This window comes from Microcebus murinus, chromosome 8 (genome assembly GCF_040939455.1).
Source record: "Microcebus murinus isolate Inina chromosome 8, M.murinus_Inina_mat1.0, whole genome shotgun sequence".
NCBI lineage: Eukaryota > Metazoa > Chordata > Mammalia > Primates > Cheirogaleidae > Microcebus > Microcebus murinus.
This window is the reverse complement of record NC_134111.1, coordinates 105,581,884-105,599,677: the sequence shown is the minus strand read 5'-3', so window position 1 is coordinate 105,599,677 and position 17,794 is coordinate 105,581,884. Positions and strand designations below refer to the sequence as shown.

The window sequence follows — 17,794 nt, the reverse complement described above, 5'->3', positions numbered from 1 at the left end:
TAACAGCCACGGCCGGTCGCTCTTGCCCCATGGGTCAGCAGCCAGCCCTCCCTCCCGGGCAGCTCCGGTCTGTTTTCCTCTGCCGGAAACCGTGCTCTGGCCGGCGAGGGTGCTCGGACCTGCTCTGTGTCACCTTAGAGGGAAAATGTGCACGTGGTGCCGTGAAAGCCCCTTGAGCGTCTTCAGGAAGGCCGGGGACGAGCGTGTCCCAGGTGGTTGTGGCGTCACGCAGTCACCCAGGCTCCACGTCTAGGAGGAAGCGGCCCCGCCCTGCCCGTCTCCCTCTCTGCACTGACCGCCCGGCTGCTGGGATTCCTGCGTTCTTCAAGGACGCACTTGAAGTCCTGTGTTCTCCTTTCAACGTGAGCCTCTCGAGGTGAACCCGGCAAAGCAGGAAACAAGTGGCAGGAGCAGCGTGAGCCTCCGTCATTGTCCTGTGTCGGCATGGCCGGCTCGGGCCCTGGGCGAGGGGCAGAAGCCCTGGGGAAGCCCTGCAGAAGCCTGCAGGGGCTCCCCGAGCAGGGGCCATGGGCAGGCAGGGCGGGCCTGCGCCCCAATGTGCTCAGCATTTTGAACAGTGACCCTCCGTGGTAGAAGGCCAGGACAGCCTCATGCACGCCCTTCTGCCAGCCTGGGGTCAGTCACAGGGGCAGGGGGCCTGGTGACCCACGGGGCACGTTGCGCACGCCCAGAGGGGCCGCGGGTGCCCCTGCCCTGTCCGGCGGCCTCACTCGGTGGTTCGGGTGCCCGGGGTGGGAGCCCACCCAGCTGCGGACTCCGGCCACTCTCCGTCCTTCCCCTCCCTGCCGTCACCGGCCGGGGCTGCTGCACTGGCAGATGGAACAGAAAGAAGAGAGGAGGAGTTTACGTTTTAAAGTGAAAAAATGGTTGGGTTTCCACCCGAATATATGTGTATTGAATTCCAAACTCAGGCAAAGGAAGCTAAATTCTACGGGGTTGAATGTTTGGTTGAGAGTTCAGTGTTGGCTTCAAGTCTAATGAATTCAATGTTAAAATCTGGTTAGGGCAATGGGGTCTGCTATCATTGGTTTTGTTTTTGTTTTCCTTAGAAAAATCAGGTCACAATGAACCATTTGTTCACAATGAAACGTCTGTCTTGTTTTAAATTGCTCGTTATTGTTTCCGTCTACAAAAAGACAGCTTCTCAACCATTCTCCTCCCCTACGGGATGGTCTTGCCGTTACACGTCGCAGTAACTTCACCTAACGTAAGAGTCGGCGAGCCTCAAAGGCCAGCTCGCTGCAGCCTGAGTTCCGCACTCGAGTGACGCACAGTCAGCCCGTCCCCTGGGCGGCCACGAACCTGCTGCCGGCGCGCCCCTCCCGCGGCACACGCACAGTCAGGGCGCTGCGGCGCCACACAGGAGGGAAGAGGGTGTCTCGGGCTCACCTGCATCTTCGCGAGCTCTGGGTGCAGAGGTTACTCTGTCCACGGCCCAGAAACAGCCCGGCTGCGCGTGCAAGAGAAGCGTTAGAGCCGGCCGTTCTTGCCGCCTTTGCTGCATGGACTTTAACGCAGGTGACGACCCTCTGCACTCTGCAAGGCAGGGGCTTGCCTACACGTGGCAGAGAGCAACACCACGCAGTGTGGCCGCGGCCACTTCTGGGGCGCAGGAGTCGCTGTCTGTGATCACAGGTTGCATTAAACTGCGAGACAGCGTCGTTTTTCCCGGAGTTCTGCCTTGCTGTGACTTGCAGCCTCCGGCAGCTGCGGTGGCTGTTTCAGTCTTTTTGCAGCGACGGTTGGAAGGTCTCGCGTTCCTTCCGGTTCTGGCGGGAAAGCGAGTGTTGTGAGGCACTCGGCGGGCCTGTCTGCCCAGAGGCCTGGAGAGAGCCTCCAGAGGGGCAGGTAGGCGTGAGTGTTTGGGGCGGGCGGGCGGGCGGAGGGCGCGACCTGATTACGAGGTCAGTTCAAGGTGTCCTCGCGTCTGTGTCCCAAGCCGGGAAGCTCTGGGAAGCCCGTGCGCCGTGTGCTCTTAAGGCCGATGGCGCAGGAGGAGTCCCCGGCCGCTCTGGGTGGCCCGGTGACGCCCTAGGGCGCCTGCACACGTGGACGTAGCCCTGGCACCCTAGGCATGCTCCCCGAGTCTGCACGCCTGCACGTGTGTGTGCTGGCAGAGGGCTGCTCGAGTGGCTCCGTGTTCAATAGGAGCGTGACCTGCCCACCATGCAGCCGCCAGCATGGCGCCTGTGCCTGCCATACCCGTGACAAGGGACGCGCCACCTCCCGTTTCGTTCACCGTTTTGCCGCAGTGCTGTGATTTGGCTCTCTCGGAAGTCGGGAGAGCAGCTCTGTTTCGAGATTGTTGGCAAAGCTCTGGGACCGAACTCCAGCAGGCCCGGCCGTGCCAGCGCCGAGGCCCGCTCCTGTGCAGCTCGGCTGCGTTGACGGTGTTGTCATTGGCGACAAGTGACGTCGGGACTCAGGCCCACGTTCCGGTCGCTTGTACCGGCGATCTCCCCGAGGGCGGCCTCGTTCTTATCTCGGGATGGCATTTAGTGTCCACGAGAGCCAGCCTCGAAAGTGAAAGTCTGACGGTGACGATGACAGTGGTGACTGGGGACACGAGTGAGCGCTCGGCACAGCCTCGGGGAGTGCTTCCCCCACACCGTCTCCTTCAGGCCCCACAGCGGCTCCCAGACGGATCCCGCTGCTAAACCGAGGCACAGGGCGAGGGGCGGGGGAACACCTGCCCGGCTCTGGTCCTCTGTCCTCCAGACGGATCCTGCTGCTAAACCGAGGCACAGGGCGAGGGGCGGGGGAACACCTGCCCGGCTCTGGTCCTCTGTCCTCCAGACGGATCCCGCTGCTAAACCGAGGCACAGGGCGAGGGGCGGGGGAACACCTGCCCGGCTCTGGTCCTCTGTCCTCCAGACGGATCCCGCTGCTAAACCGAGGCACAGGGCGAGGGGCGGGGGAACACCTGCCCGGCTCTGGTCCTCTGTCCTCCAGACGGATCCCGCTGCTAAACCGAGGCACAGGGCGAGGGGCGAGGGAACACCTGCCCGGCTCTGGTCCTCTGTCCTCCAGACGGCTCCTGTTGCTAAACCGAGGCACAGGGCGAGGGGCGGGGGAACACCTGCCCGGCTCTGGTCCTGTGTCCTCCAGACGGCAGGGAGGGGTGGCTGCCGGAAATGCAGGTTTCCCATAGGGAGCTCTTAGGCGAGACGCCCGGTGCCCTGGACCCCTCAGTCAGCTCTTGGGGGGCCAAGCACTGGCCCCGCCAGCCCCACGCTGTGCAGGCTGCCCTGCGTGTCCTGGTCCTTTTAGTCTGTTTTTTTTTTTTTCTTTTTTACCTTTAACCCACGTCTACTTCCTCAGCTACAGCCTGTTGCTCTGAAGCGAGGCGAGTCCGTCAGAGAACCGAGGAGAGCACAGAGGGGCGCGCGAGGTGCCTGCACAGCCACACCGGGGCCCGGGGTGCACGTCTGCCGCGCACGCTCACCCCGTCAGCCCGGCTTGTCTTCCATGGCCTGAGCCTCCCCACGGCAGCGCTGCCGGCGGCGGAAGCCCCGCTCCTCCTGTCCCACCTGTGTGCTGCGCTTCCCGCGGAAGGTTCTGGGGTGCTGTGGTTGCCAGCTGACCCCGCTCTCTGTCCCCACCCTCCTCCTCCCACTGAGGGAGCAAGACAGCCACAGACGCCCCACAGGAGAGGGGGCTGGCCGTGTATGCCAATGAGGACGGCGGCGGGGCCAGGCACGCCCAAGGGGGCGAGGGCGGCTCTCGCATGCGGGCGGCTCACGCTGGGCGCGCTCCTCCGTGCAGTCCGGGGCTGTGCAGGAGCCGGCGCCCCGGGCGGGAGAACGGGAGCACGCGTGGGGACCTACGCCCAGTCCTGAGAAAGTGGAAGGGCAGCCCCAGGGGCTGCTGGGTAACCAGACCGTGCCCACACTCTGGTCGGCACTGGGCCTTGTACAGAGAGAAAATGGGATTTGGTTGCCAGTGCTGAGGTTGAACGTTTTTCCCCATTGGTTTTTTTTTTTCTTTAAGAGAGATGAGATCTTGCTCTGTCGCCCAGGCTGGAGTGCGGTGGCACCACCACAGCTCATGGCAGCCTGGAACTCCTGGGCTCAGGTGTTCCACCTGCCTCAGCCTCCCTAGTAGCTGGGTCTACAGGTGGGTGCCACCACGCCTGGCTAATATTTTAATTTTTTGTAGAAACGGGTCTTAATGCGTTGCCCGGGCTGGTCCTGTTCTTTCCGGCCCCCTTTCCCGTGGGCTGCTTACCATGTTCTTAGTACTGGTAACCATTTACCTGTAGTTTGCCTGTGTGTCATTAACATGACAAAGGGGGTTCCTCATTTACCTTTTGCATTTTAATTTTTACTTGAATAAAGACAGAAATGTCAATGTAGTCAACTCTGTCATACTTTGAAATATGAGACGTGGTTTACACACAACAGAACGCGCAGCTCTCTCGTGTGCTGTTGGGGGGTGACAGCCGTGGGCTCCTGCAGACTCCAGCTCAGCAGGGCAGAAAGTCCGGCACCCGGAACATTCCCTCCCGCCTGAGTCTCCTGCCTCACCCCGAGAGGCGGCCTTCTTCTGGTTTTCATCGTCGCACCTTAGTTATTCCTGTTCCAGAACTTGATATGAATGCAGTCAGCCCTCCGTGATCTGGGTTCCACGTCTGCTGGTTTGACCACGGATGGGAACCCGGGGCTGGGAGGGCCAGCGTCGACTCTGCTCTGCTCTCTCCGCACGCCCTGTGCCGACACCGTGTGTTCAGCTTGCTGGAGATGCTTCACTGTTCTCTCGTATATCCATGTTTATTTTATGGCTGCGTAGTATTCTCCTGTGTGATTCTCCCGTGCACACGGGCCGTCCGTGTGCTCGCCATTGAGGGACACGCAGGTGGCGTTCAGGCAGGGCTGTGACTAAAGCAGCCGTGTGCGTCCTTGCACAGGTGTCTGCCGTGTGCTTCCCCGTCTCCTGGACAGGTAGCCAGGGAGGTGTCGTTCTGTCCTAGGGCAGACGTGCCTTTGACTTTGCAAGACAGTGGCAGCAGCTCCCCAAGTGGGTGCGCCATGTCACACTCTCCCCGTGCCTTTCTCAGAGAGGCGTTGCCGGCTTGCAAGGTTACATGTGGCTCTCGGTGGGTGTTTTCTTCTAGCACTTCACGGGCTTTTATTTTCATGTTTGCCACCGAAGAGGTGAGAGGACATTCAGGCGGGGTCTGAAGCAGCGCTTATTTCTCTCATGGGCCGGAACCGGGCCGTGCAGCCAGGAGTGGGGTCCCCGGTGGCACAGGGCAGGCATGCGGGCCGGGCTGGCCTGGTGTCCGTGGGTCGCCTGTCTGGGGCCTGGCTCTGACGTCTGTCTCCCTCCGCAGCAGCAGCAGGAGATGCTGGCCATGAAGCACCAGCAGGAGCTGCTGGAGCACCAGCGGAAGCTGGAGCGGCACCGCCAGGAGCAGGAGCTGCAGAAGCAGCACCGCGAGCAGAAGCTGCAGCAGCTCAAGAACAAGGAGAAGGGCAAAGAGAGTGAGTGCGGGGACGGGGGGCGGGCGCGGGGACGGGCGCGGGGATGGGTGCGGGGACGGGGGGCGGGCGCGGGGACGGGCGCGGGGATGGGTGCGGGGACGGGGGGCGGGCGCGGGGACGGGCGCGGGGATGGGTGCGGGGACGGGGGGCAGGCGTGGGGATGGGGGAGGGGAGTGGGGACGGGGGACAGGTGTGGGGACGGGTGTGGGGATGGGGGACGGGCGTGGGGACAAGGGACGGGTGCGGGGACGGGTGCGGGGCACGGGGGCCATCAGTGCGGCCTCGCCAGGGGGCTCTCGCCTTGTCACCTGTGCACGGCTCCCTGGAAGCGGGCCGGGGGTGGGACCCGCCCCCCGGTGGGGACAGTCAGTGTCCCTCTGTGTCTGCGTTTCAGGTCCCCCGTGTCCAGCCTTAGAGGCGAGCCGGAGTCCGTGGCTTTATCTTTATCCGGGGTTGCGGGGTCAGTGTTCTCAAAGCCGGGGGCACGCAGCTGTCTGGGAGGCTGTGTGGCAGTGCTCCTCACAGACGCAGAGTGTTAAACCATGCAGCACACCAGACGCACGGTGGACGGCACCTGTGGGTGCTGCCCTAAGGTTTGCAAAGACTCTTCTTCTGGGAGCGGTTTGTGAGCGCCGTCACAGCAGGTGTCGGCTTGCAGGACAGCCCGTGGCTGAACAGACACACGCTACACGGTGGCCAACAGCTTCATTTTCACGTCTGCTCTCTCGGTCTCCGTTTTTGCCTCCTATGTTGGCTGCGCTTGTGTGTCTGAAGACCGGCATGGCTGTGGTCTGCTTTCTTCCAAGGGAAGCCAGAACTCGATACTGGCCAGGTGACCGTTCTACTTGCCGTTTCCTCGTGTGAAAAATGAGAGTGACGCACCTTCCAAGGACCGGTCACAGCACAGCTGTCCGTGCCGTCTGAGCCGGTGTGCCCCCCGCCACGGGCACCGGCTCCAGCACCGGGCGTCTGCTCCCAGCGTCACCCCCAGATCTTGACTTGTCGGAACCCTAGGCCTGGTGTGCATCTGTGTTCTTCCCGGTGACAGCTCATTATTTTAAGCGCCACGCCCAGGACCTGACCACCGGCGCGCGGGCAGGCTCCCAGGCCTCTGCCCGACCCGGTGTCTGTGGGACTCACGCGTGCCGTGGGAACGCTGGACACAGGCAAGGTGCGCGCTTCCCGCAGGGGCCGGGACTCCTGGGAGGGAATGCGGGGCAGCTGCCTCCTCTGAAGCCCACGAGCAAGAAAAGAAGCGTCTGCACCCCTGCGCCGCGGCAGGGCGGGGCGCCGGAGGCCCCCTGTCTGCAGGCCGCTCGCTGGCGGCTGGGCTTCCCTGCATGCAGCCGCCTCGCAGCGGGGCCGCAGGTTGGCGCCTGTCCATGCCGCAAGCGGAGCCCTGATGTGCGCACGAGCTAGGACCTGCCGTGCGGTTCAGTGAGAACAGATCATTTGTCTGCGACCTGCAGTATTTCCTAGTGTCTTCATCGTATTCTAAAAGGTCTTTGAAATCTTCACCCTTTACAATTACTTTTTTAGTGTATTTCTTATAGGTATTTTGGGTACAAGTGAAGTTTTGTTACGTTGAAGTATCGGGTAGAGCTGAAGTCTGGGCCTTTGGCGCGCCCGTCACCCAGACAGTGCACATGGCACCCAGCAGGCGACTTTTCACCCTCACACCCGGCCCCACCCGCCCCCGGGAGTGTCCAGTGTCTGCGTTCTGCTCCGTGCGGCGTTTGGACCCGTTGTTTAGCTCCTGCTCATGAGTGAGAACATGCGGCATTTGATTTTCTGTGCCCGAGATGCTTCGCTTAGGATAGCGGCCTCCAGTTTCTCCAGGTTGCTGCAGGGGCGTTATTCCGTTGTCTTTATGGCTGAGTGGTCCTCCGTGGTGTGCGTGTGCCACAGCTTCTCTGTCCAGCCATTCGCTGGTGGACACTTAGGCCGATTCCGCATCTCTGCCATTGGGAATAGTGCTGTGATGGACACACAAGTGCGGGTGTCTTTTTTTTTTTTTTTTTTTTTTGAGACAGAGTCTCGCTTTGTTGTCCAGGCTAGAGTGAGTGCTGTGGTGTCAGCCTAGCTCACAGCAACCTCAAACTCCTGGGCTCAAGCGATCCTCCTGCCTCAGCCTCCCGAGTAGCTGGGACTACAGGCATGCGCCACCACGCCCGGCTGATTTTATATATATATATCAGTTGGCCAATTAGTTTCTTTCTATTTATAGTAGAGACAGGGTCTCGCTCTTGCTCAGGCTGGTTTCGAACTCCTGACCTGGAGCAATCCGCCCGTCTCGGCCTCCCAGAGAGCTAGGATTACAGGCGTGAGCCACCGCGCCCGGCCTGCGGGTGTCTTTTTGATACACCGATTTCCTTTCCTTTGGGGAGAGGCCCAGCAGTGGATGACTCGACCAAGTGGTAGGCCTGTGTTTAGTTCTTTGAGAAACTCCATGCCGTTTTCCAGAGAGGCTGTGTTACTTTGCATTACATTCTCACCAATTAATATCGAATAGGTAAAAGAAAAGATTTATGAAATGCATGTAAGCCTTACAGGACCACAAAACAGAGACTCTGCCGGTGTCTCCATGACAGTGTAATCGATTATGTATGCGTCCCTTTTTCTGTTGTTGTTTTGCTTTGCTTTAGGTTTTCTAAGTCAGTCTCTCCAGAGGTGTATCAGTTTTATCAGCCTCTGGATTCATGAGAGTTATCTGTTGAATATCTATTTTATTAATTTCTACTATTTTTATTGTTTTGTCTTCTATGTTCTTTGGGCTTAATTTGTGGTTACTTTTCTAGCTTTATGAGATAGATGCCTAGATCGTTGATTCCAACTTTCTCTTCCAACACATGCATTTACAGCTATAGATTCCCTTCCATATACCTCTCAACTGCATCCCACACGTTTCGATATGTAGTCTGACAATCGTGGTATGTTCCACTTACATTTAATGTAGTTATCAACATGTCATGTGCCTTATGCCATCATTGTGAATTCTGATTATCCCAACTATTCTAATTACCTTTTCTTGCTTTTTTTATTTAGATTTTTTTTAATGATTTTTTTTTTCTTCCTGAGTGGTAATCACTGTTTTACCATTTCTTTACTGAATAGCCTTGGGACTGCAATAGCTATCTTTAATCTATCAGAGCCTAATCTAAATTAGTACCTTTGCCTATTCCCAGACCATGTAAGGGTCTTCAAATACTTTAACTTCCAACTTATATGCTATTTTGACCTGTATTTATATCTAAAACTCAGAAGACATTGTTGTTATTATTTTATACAGTCAGAATTTACTAAAATATTTACCCTTGCTAGTTTTTATTCATTTCTGTATGTTTGAAACTTCATCTATGGCGTTCTTTCAATATTTGGTTTAATACAGGTCTAATGGTGATGAGTCCTCTCAATTTTTGTCTAAAATGTGGTTTTACATTAATCTTTGAAGGTTGTTTTTACTGAATGGAGAATTCTAGGTTTGCATTTATTTTCTATCAGCACCTTAAAGATACCATTCCATTATCTTCTGACTTCCATTGTTAATCTCCAAAAATTAGCTGTCAGCCCCATTGTTCCTTCCTTGGAGATAATCTTTTTTCTCTGGATACTTTTACAATTTTCTCTTTGTCTTTGGTTTTTTGAAGTTTAGTTCTGAATTGTTTGTGGCCCCTTTTGTTTTCATTTATTCTGCTTGCAATTCATAGTTCTTAAATCTTTTTTATACACTTTTATGAATTCTTAGACCTCATTATTATTTCATTTCTGCAAATTTCAGCCTCTCCATGTAATCTGTCTGGGAGTTCAGTACCACGTGTGTTAGATCAGTCTTCCGTGTCCTCTGCATTTCTTAGGTTCTTTTTCTGTGTGTGTGTGTGTGTGTGTGTGTGTGTGTTCCTTTTATTTCTCTTTGCTTGGGTGTGGACTATTTTCTTCTGATCTGTCACCCATTTCAGTCATTTGCCCTTTACCCACAAAATAATCAGCTTTTAAACTCATATATTGGATCTTAAAATCTATTCGATTTTCAGTCCTGACATTTTCGTTTGGCTCTTTTCCATAGTTTCCCACAGAATTTCTCAGTCTTATCTTTTCTCTGCACATAGTAGAATTACTTTAGAGTCTGTGACTGATCAGACCATTGTCTGAGGCTTTGGCTAGATCTCCCCTATCTGTTGTTTCTCTCGGTTTCTTTTTGTCAAGTTGTGTCCCCAGCGTCTCAGGTTGCGTGTCCGGCTGTGTGTACAGCCGGCTGTAGAGACCCAGTGGGGTCTGGAATGGTGACATGTTCCCTCAGACGGGTCTTGTTTGCTTCTCGTAGTTGCCCAGAGGCATGAAGACTCCTTAATCGTTTTGATCTAGTCACGTTTTGAGCTGATTTGGACTTGGGTGTCGGGCCTCCTGAGGGGAGTTTGTGTTGGCCATCCTCACGCGTAAGGTGTAGTCCTTTGGGGCCCCACAAAAAGCCTGTGAGGTGTGTTGTGGTCCTTTGCTTCAGCTGCCCCTTCTCAAACCCACGGCATCTCTGGAGCAAAGGCCGCACTCCCTGGCGGTGTCCCTGTCCCCGTCCCCACGCTGCCCTCTGCGTCCTGAAACAGAAGGTTCCGATATTTTGTCCAGATCCTCTGACCATTTCCAGTAGGTTCAGTTTAATTACCTGGTTAGAATTACCTGAAGCAAAAATTCTTAAAGTTGTTATTGAGAACAAAACGTGCTTGGAATACTTCAGTTTTCCTAACTTCCTGTTCTTTTCTTCTCTTTATACTGTTTATATTCTTCATAATGTCTGCAGTGAAGGATATGTTTTGGTTTGGGGATTTGCCTTTATATAATTTTTAAATTTCAAAATTGACTTTTTTTTTTGTGACAGATTCTCACTCTGTCACCTGGACTAGAGTGAGTGCCGTGACGACAGCCTAACTCACAGCAACCTCAAACTCCTGGGCTCAGGCGATCCTCCTGCCTCAGCCTCCCGAATAAACGGGACTGACAGGTGCATGCCACCACACCTGGCTAATTTTTCTGTTTTTAGTAGAGACGGGGTCTCGCTCTCGCTCAGGCTGGTCTCGAACCCCTGACCTCAGGCGATCCTCACGCCTCGGTCTCCCAGAGTGCTAGGATTACAGGCATGAGCCACCGCATTCGGCTGCAAAATTGACATTTTGTTTTTAATTAGTGCTCATTAGATTTTGAAGTATTAATATTTCCAAATAGGATTTATTTTTTTGTTTGTTTTTGAGATCCTTGTGTTCTAAAAGGAATTAAATGACTATCAAATAAATTCAGTTTGTACATGTATTTTGAATGCAATGAATATTATACCAAACTATTAATAATTCTAAATTAGAATTGGGATATAATCTAATCTATATTAATATACCTATATCTGTACATTTTATAAATATTTGCTGTTTCAAACAGATAAAATATTATTTTCACTGAGTGTATATAGCTAAAGTACTTTCTCAATTTCTAATTTTTTTTTCTGTTTGACTGTGAGTTCTTATTAATTGTCTCTACACATAAAACTAACACTTTTACAATTATCAGTTATTAGAGTCTTCGGTTTGCAAAAGTGTTGCAATTATCCATTTTACTCTTGAAGCAGTAAATACACTCTGAATGTTTTTTCGCTTTACGAGAGTTTAAAGGAAGACAGCACGCGAGTAGAGGTTTCACTGCATGCTCTATCTAAGTTCTGCAGCAGCATGGAAAAACAAATGCCGAATCCGCATGGCGTCCCGGTCGCTGTGGCTGATCAGATGAGATGGCGCCTTGACTCGCTCAGTGGGTGCCCGGGGAGGGCGAGGTTCCGCAGGTGGAGCAGGGGCCTCGTGGAGAAGCTGAGCGGCAGAGGAGGTTGGACACCGGCACCCGTGGCCTTTGCACGCAGATTGGGGCCTCTCCACGCTGGGCTGACGTTTGTGGCTCTCAGATCTGCCTGCAGTGTTCTGATCGCCTGACCTGGAGCGGGGTCAGGTGTCTGTATGCTCATCTCCAAGACTCCTGGGTGGCCCCAAGGTGCCGTCCAGGTTGGAGCGGGGAGTCTAGGCGGGTCCTCTGGCTCCCTGTGCTGGGAACCCGATGATCTCAGAAGGCCCTCACCCGCCGGGTGTGGCCTGCTCTGGGGGCTGCCTTCCACGTGAGACAGTGGCTCCCTAGGCAAGAGCACCTGGTGCTCACGGGAGTCCCCAAAAGGGCTCCAGCCAGGTCCCCACTGCCCCGCTGGAGCCGTGACACTCGGCACTTGCAGGGGACTGAAGTCCCAGGCCGGGTGCCAATGCGGGGCCCACACAGGGGCTCCGGCCCGGGTCCCTCCCCCACTGCTGTGGTTCCCTTGTACTCTGCGTGTGTCCTGCTTACTTACTTTTCTCTGGAGTAGGGAAAATAGTTGTTTATCAAGGAATCGGAGCTTAAATTTTAAGTATCAGCTGGTGGACTGGTGCCACGGCTAGCCGGCAAATAGCAGTTCTCCAGGTTGCTGAAAAGCAGCTCAGTCTAAATCGCTTCCTCGCAGTTTACCGGCTCACCCTTCCAAGGAAAATATCATCTCAAGGCTCGCAGAATATGAAAAGATCTGACTTCAGAAAACAATCCCTGCCCTACATGTAGCTAAGCATCGTCCACCCTTAACTGGAGCGCCGGAATGTTCTCTGCTCCTCTGCAGCCCTGGTGGTTTTCGCTCTGTGGATTTGGGTGGTCAGGCTTTATGCTTAATAATAAGCTGTGTACAGTCGGGGCCTTGGCATGCCGGCGAGGCCTCCGGCCCTCGGAGTGTGGTCTTGCGGCGAGCGCGGGCCGGCCGCGGGGCAGACGCCGCTCGGGGCTCTTATGTAAGCGGGCCCGGCCGCGCCTCCCCCGTGAAGGGGCTCTTGTTAGGCCGCTTAAAGAGCGTTTGTGGGGGCAAATGCAAATGACTCGAGGCATCTCCAGTTTGCGAGCGTTTGAAAACGTAGTGCAAAACATCTGCTGTTCAGTTTCCTGGATTCTTAAAGTGACTTTCTTATTGAACATTTAATAAAAAGTTCTGTTTGCGCTTAAAAACTTTTACAGCACTCTTAAATGTTCCTTCAAAAGTGTCCTGTTACACTTAAAAACGTCTACAGCGCTTTTAAGTAATTCTTCACTTTCATTTATCGACACCAAATAATGCTATTAATTTTTGAAAGAAGAGCGAACGCCTAGAAGTCGTGGCCGTTGCCCTCACGCTGAGCACGAACACGCTGTCTGCGAGCAGTCGGGTGTTCGCTTAGGTCAGCGACATTCGGGAATCCAAGATGCGCTGTGTGTTTCCCTGAACTCAGAGCGAAAGACCCAGGGCGAGGCCAGCGTCTGCCCCACGCGGCGCGGACGGGCACAAGCGGGCGTGTTCCCTGCTATTGACGGGCGCGGCCCTTCTGGGGACACAGCGCAGCCGCGCGGAAAGTCCTTCACTGTGTTTAGAAATCACGCAGGAGGCTGGCGTTTGCGGGCCGAGCACCTGATCCTGAGAGCAGTTATTTGTCCCGCTGTGCAGCGGAGCCCCCTCAGAGGCCAGTGGGGACGGGGCGGAGGTGAGGAGCTAGCCCAGGCAGAAGCCACGCAGAAGTCTGTGGCAGGTTTTCTTCCAGGGGCCCACGGCGCTCCTCAGCCTGCTGGGGCCGTGGCGGGGCCGTGGCTGTGCCCACGTGGGGAGGAAGCAGCCCTGGCCCCCTCCAAGCGCGCCCGCACGCACTTGCCCGCAACTTTCTTCCTGTGCAGCTTGTTGCGCGCGGCTTCCCTGCCCCCGGAGTGAGAACCTTTCTATTTGCTCACCCTCCCTCCCCATCACCCGGGGCTCTCTGCACGCACGGCTCTCGGGTGGACACAGGACAGTGTGAGTTAAGTGATAAAGCAAAGTAACATTCAGAGAAGTCTGCTATCTATTTATTGAAAGTGTTCTTTGATTCTAGAACCTTCACTTGAGTGGGGAAATCAGTCGACCGATGTGTCTATAGCCAGAAGTGGGGGGCGGGGATGGGTAAATGCATGACCAGAAGGAGAGGAGCCGGGGGTCAGACTCAGCCTCTTAAATGTCGAGTTCTGGTGAAGTCCAAGGATGGAGGAAGGCTCCTCTGTGTTTAAAGCAGGCAGCTGCGGCCACGTTCCTGTTCACGCCGGCCAGGCCCTGCCGAGGCCCCGGAGCTCCGGCCAGGCCACCTCCCCTGCGCGGAGGGGCCAGCGCAGGTGCCCGTCTGGCGGTGGCCGTGGGGAGGGGGCCGTGTCACCGTTTGGCAGTGCGGTGTCGCCAGGGCGGGGAGAAGACGGGGTTCATGGGGACTCCCCGAGCACGGGGTGTGCTGTTGGCTCTGTCATGGGAGGGCCCGCGCTCGCCCGCAAGGGGACAGCGGGTACACGTCCAGGCCATCGTGTTTCCAGAACCTTCCTTTTCAGGAGGGGGGGCCTCACTAGCACCCAGGTTTGGTGTGCTGGGAAATCGTGGGGGGCATCCCCAGCCTGCGCCCCGAGAGCTTCTCTGCCCGTCTGCTCTGTTCCTTCACGCCTGGAGAGCACTTGAGTGGGGGGGCCCTGGGGTCCCGCCCTCTACACCCGGGTCGCCACCGTCGTCACGTCTGTGCTGTGACCACTGCCCCGCCCCGTCGGCAGCGCTGGGGGATGGCGGTTAAAAAAGAAACACCGTCATTAGCGTAGAAATCAAAGCTGCTCCCCTCTCTGATTTCGGTGGTGGAGTGAAGCGAATTGCGTGCCCTTCCGGGCAGGTTTGCCTTCTGCTTGTTGAATCACCGTGTCCCTGCTCACCTGTCTCCCCGACGCCCGGCGTTCCCCGGGTTCCTGTCGTAACAGCGACGACTGCGCATTTGTAGGGCCAGCCCTGTGGCGGGTGAATGTCTGGGGTCTCTCTCCAAAGCCGGCAGCTCGTTGCCAGGGGTCGTGCGGGAGCGCCGGCGGCCGCGCGTCTGGGAAGGCCGGAAGTGGACTGAGCTTCTCCCTCACGCGTGGTCTCCGGGCAGACGCGCCTCGGACGGACAGACGGACCGGAAGTGCTGGCAGGGGGTGTCAGGTGCAGCTGAGCCGGGGCACCTGCAATTGGAGCTGTGAGGTTGCAGGCTCGGCCGCCCTTGCCTGTCTCCTGGTCCAAGGGCCCGTCCCATGTCCCCACATGCCCAGGAGCGGTCACAGCCTACGTGACGCAGAGTGTCCTTGGCAGCAGGAGCTCAGGCCGCACGAGAGCTTCCCTGGTGGAGCAGGGAGGTGGTTCCCCGAGACCTCGGGAGCCCCGGCGCGCCATGACGGACCCTCTGGGACCCGCGCCGGCGTCCGTGCGGCCACCCTCCCTGTGCATCCCGCTGTCTGTCGGGCTCTCCCGTAGCCCCGGCGGGCCGTTTCCGGGAGTTTGCTGTGACCGTGGCAGGACGGCGCTGTGCGGTGCGCAGAAGCATGTGCCGCTGAGCAAAGCCCCGTCTGTGAGCGCCAACAGGTGCATTTGGTGCGTGACACGGTGGAAGGAAAAGGTAAATTTCTCCAGTGGTGGTAGCAGCTGGTGAGCGGTTTCCAAGTGTCCACAGAACCTCACATGCTAGCCTCCATTCTAGGCACATCAGAGTGAATCATGAATAAATGATATCAGCAAATAACTAAACGAACGAAAACTCGACTCCACAACAACGGGGATAAAATAAAAATGATGAAACCAATGAAGGGTTTCTTCAATGAATTGCAAAGCTTCAAGGAAACGGGGGAAACCGCAAAGGAAATACTGGAATAACTTCATAAAAACAAGCAATTTGGATGCTACCATATCCCGGTTTTAAAGGGAAACAAGACACGGGGTGACTGCGCACATGCAGACCGCCAAGAGCCACGCTCTGGGGCCCCGGTGACACCTGGCTGCCGAAGCAGCCTCTGCTGAGACTCACCTGACCAGCTCCCTGTCCGCCGTGGACAGCGCGGGAGTGAGGACACATGTTTATAGCTCCGGTGGCCGGCGTGCTCTGGGAGGGTCTCGGAAGTTCGTCATTGTGAGGGAGCCACGCGGCTCCCACGGGTGAAACCGCAAAACACACAGACCCACAGCGCGGCCACCACCACCACCCACATCACAGGGGGTCTCCCCGGGGCAGATGAGCCAGGGACGTCAAGCACATCACGAGAGAACCGCGAGTGCCTGCCGGGGTCCTCAGGTTGCCGGTGTGCCGCCCGCAGCCCGTCCAGGCCAGCGGGGACCCGCGTGGACGCAGCAGGCCCGCGCCTCTGGGGCAGTGCGTGGACGGTGCCAGGCGGTCGGTGTGGAGCGACGTTTGGGAAGCACCTTAGCAAGATGTTTCCAGGGTTGTATGATGTTAAGTTTGTCAGATGTGGTGGTTTTTCTGATCTCTCCTAAGCAGGTTATGCTAAACTCGGGCAGTGGGATCTGTTCGTAGATGCTCGTTGCTGCCTGGTGTCTAACAACAAGAAACGCCGCCCGGTCAGGCAATGGTTTCGTAAACCACGCTTCACTCGCCTCGGGAAGTGTGTCTTGGACTGCTAAAAATTCTGTCTGGACGCTACGCAACTCCAGGGAAGATAATTTAGGTTTTCCCGAGTGCGGGTGGACGTGAAAGGGCCGCGCGGTCCAGCTGTAGATCCAGATCCGAGGCCGCGGCGGAAACGCGGGCGGGGCTGCGCTCAGGTGCTGCTCCCGGGCAGGGGGTTCGTGTCTTTGTTTCTGTTTCTCAAACGGGGCTGGAAAACAGTCGCCACCAGCACACAGAACCACAAAGCAAAGACTCTCGGCTTCGGTACGACCTGGTGAAACCCCCTTTGCCCGAGGAGGCCACCGCCGGGCTGGCGGGGACAGGAGCGCCCCTTGATGCTTGCTGCTGGAGCAAGCCTGCCGTGGGCTGGGCAGGTGGCTGCAGGTGGCCGCCGTGAGGGGCTCTGTCCCTGTCACTGCAGGCCACGTGCGTGTGCTGCTCTCTTTTGCACGAGCCTCTCCTAGGTGCTTTGTAAGAGCGGGCACCCCACCTGCTCCTAACGCAGAGCGTTCCTCATGTGAGAATATTAGAACCACCTTCAAAAGTGGGCTTTGCGTTAATTAATAAGTCTTTCTGATCACTGAACCTGCATTTCGCACAGAATGCAATTACGTAGAAATCTAGACAGGAAGACGACCCCCTGTTAAAACCCTCCTGATGTTATCTCCCTGATGTCGAGGAACGTTTGCAGAATCGCGACCTCCATCCCTCGGTCCCTGTCTCCCCTTTGAGGCTGTGTCCCCCGTCCCTGCTGCCCCGGGCCACACGTCACCCACCGCTGTGCTCTCTCCCTCGCAGGCGCCGTGGCCAGCACAGAAGTGAAGATGAAGCTGCAAGAGTTTGTCCTCAATAAAAAGAAGGCTCTGGCCCACCGGAGCCTGAACCCCTGCATCTCCAGCGACCCCCGCTACTGGTACGGGTAAGTGGGGGTGCCGGGACATCCCGACAGCGTGACGTGGCGACCACGTGGTGTGGCGGGGGATTTGAGGGGACCCAGCTCTTTGCTGTCTAAGGCAGGGGGCCCGGTGAGGTCTGTGGGCCCCCGGCGCGGTGGCCACCCACACGGGGACAGGCCCATCTTCGGAGGCAATGAGGGTGTTCCTAGGGCTGGTGCCTGTCGTGGTTCTTAGCTTTTCGTGCCATTTTTCAGCCACAGCAAGAGCCACTTAAACTGCAACTCTGGTCTAAATTATCTGGGTGAATCTACAGCATTTCTACCTAATGCTTCATCGATTCTTAGGCAAGTCAGTGAGCACCTGTGGCATTTTTATGATTTTATACTAAGGCCCCTTCCAGAGCCTGCATACCTAACAGAGACCACAGAAGAGCCTCGTTTGCGCTAAGAACTGGAGGAAGCCACGTACCGGCTCAGGGAACGTCTTCCGGGGCCTGGGTAACGGCCCGGCTGGAGCGGAGTGGCTGAGTTACCTGGCTTTTAACGACTGTCAAGGGTAACAGGTGTTTGCTTTGAAATGCAGTTTTCTGCTGCTCTCAGGGTCATTCCGTGTCTAGGAAAAACCCGGGGGTAGTTTTCATAAATCAAAATGCAGCCGGTAATTTCATCGGGAAAAAATTTAGCTATTTCCAAGCCTGAAAACGGCCAACTATGGTAACAAGTAAACACCACCAAACCCATCGAAGTGGTGCCGTTTATGTCACTAGATGCATCAGCCAGTGCAGCAGGACTCGGGCACGCACGGGCCGTCTGCCCGCACCGGGCTCTTGGTGGCTGCTAGGTGTCGGAGGCGCACTGCAACTGGGCTCTCCCCGGAACTTGCTGCTGGCGTTTGCGACAAA

The 17,794-nt window shown here is 56.3% G+C and overlaps 1 protein-coding gene across 7 annotated transcripts in view; it reads left to right on the top strand.

Annotated features, from left to right (window-relative positions):
* Positions 1-17,794, top strand: part of HDAC4 (histone deacetylase 4) — a 262,781-nt gene that overhangs the window by 164,333 nt on the left and 80,654 nt on the right. For 5 of the 7 annotated variants that reach the window (XM_076006112.1, XM_076006115.1, XM_076006111.1 and 2 more), the window contains 2 exons: positions 5,354-5,504; positions 16,796-16,916. In XM_076006112.1, the coding sequence (XP_075862227.1) occupies positions 5,354-5,504; positions 16,796-16,916 (272 nt within the window). The remainder of the gene's footprint in view (positions 1-5,353; positions 5,505-16,795; positions 16,917-17,794) is intronic. The other 2 variants (XM_076006113.1, XM_076006114.1) reach the window with 2 other exon arrangements.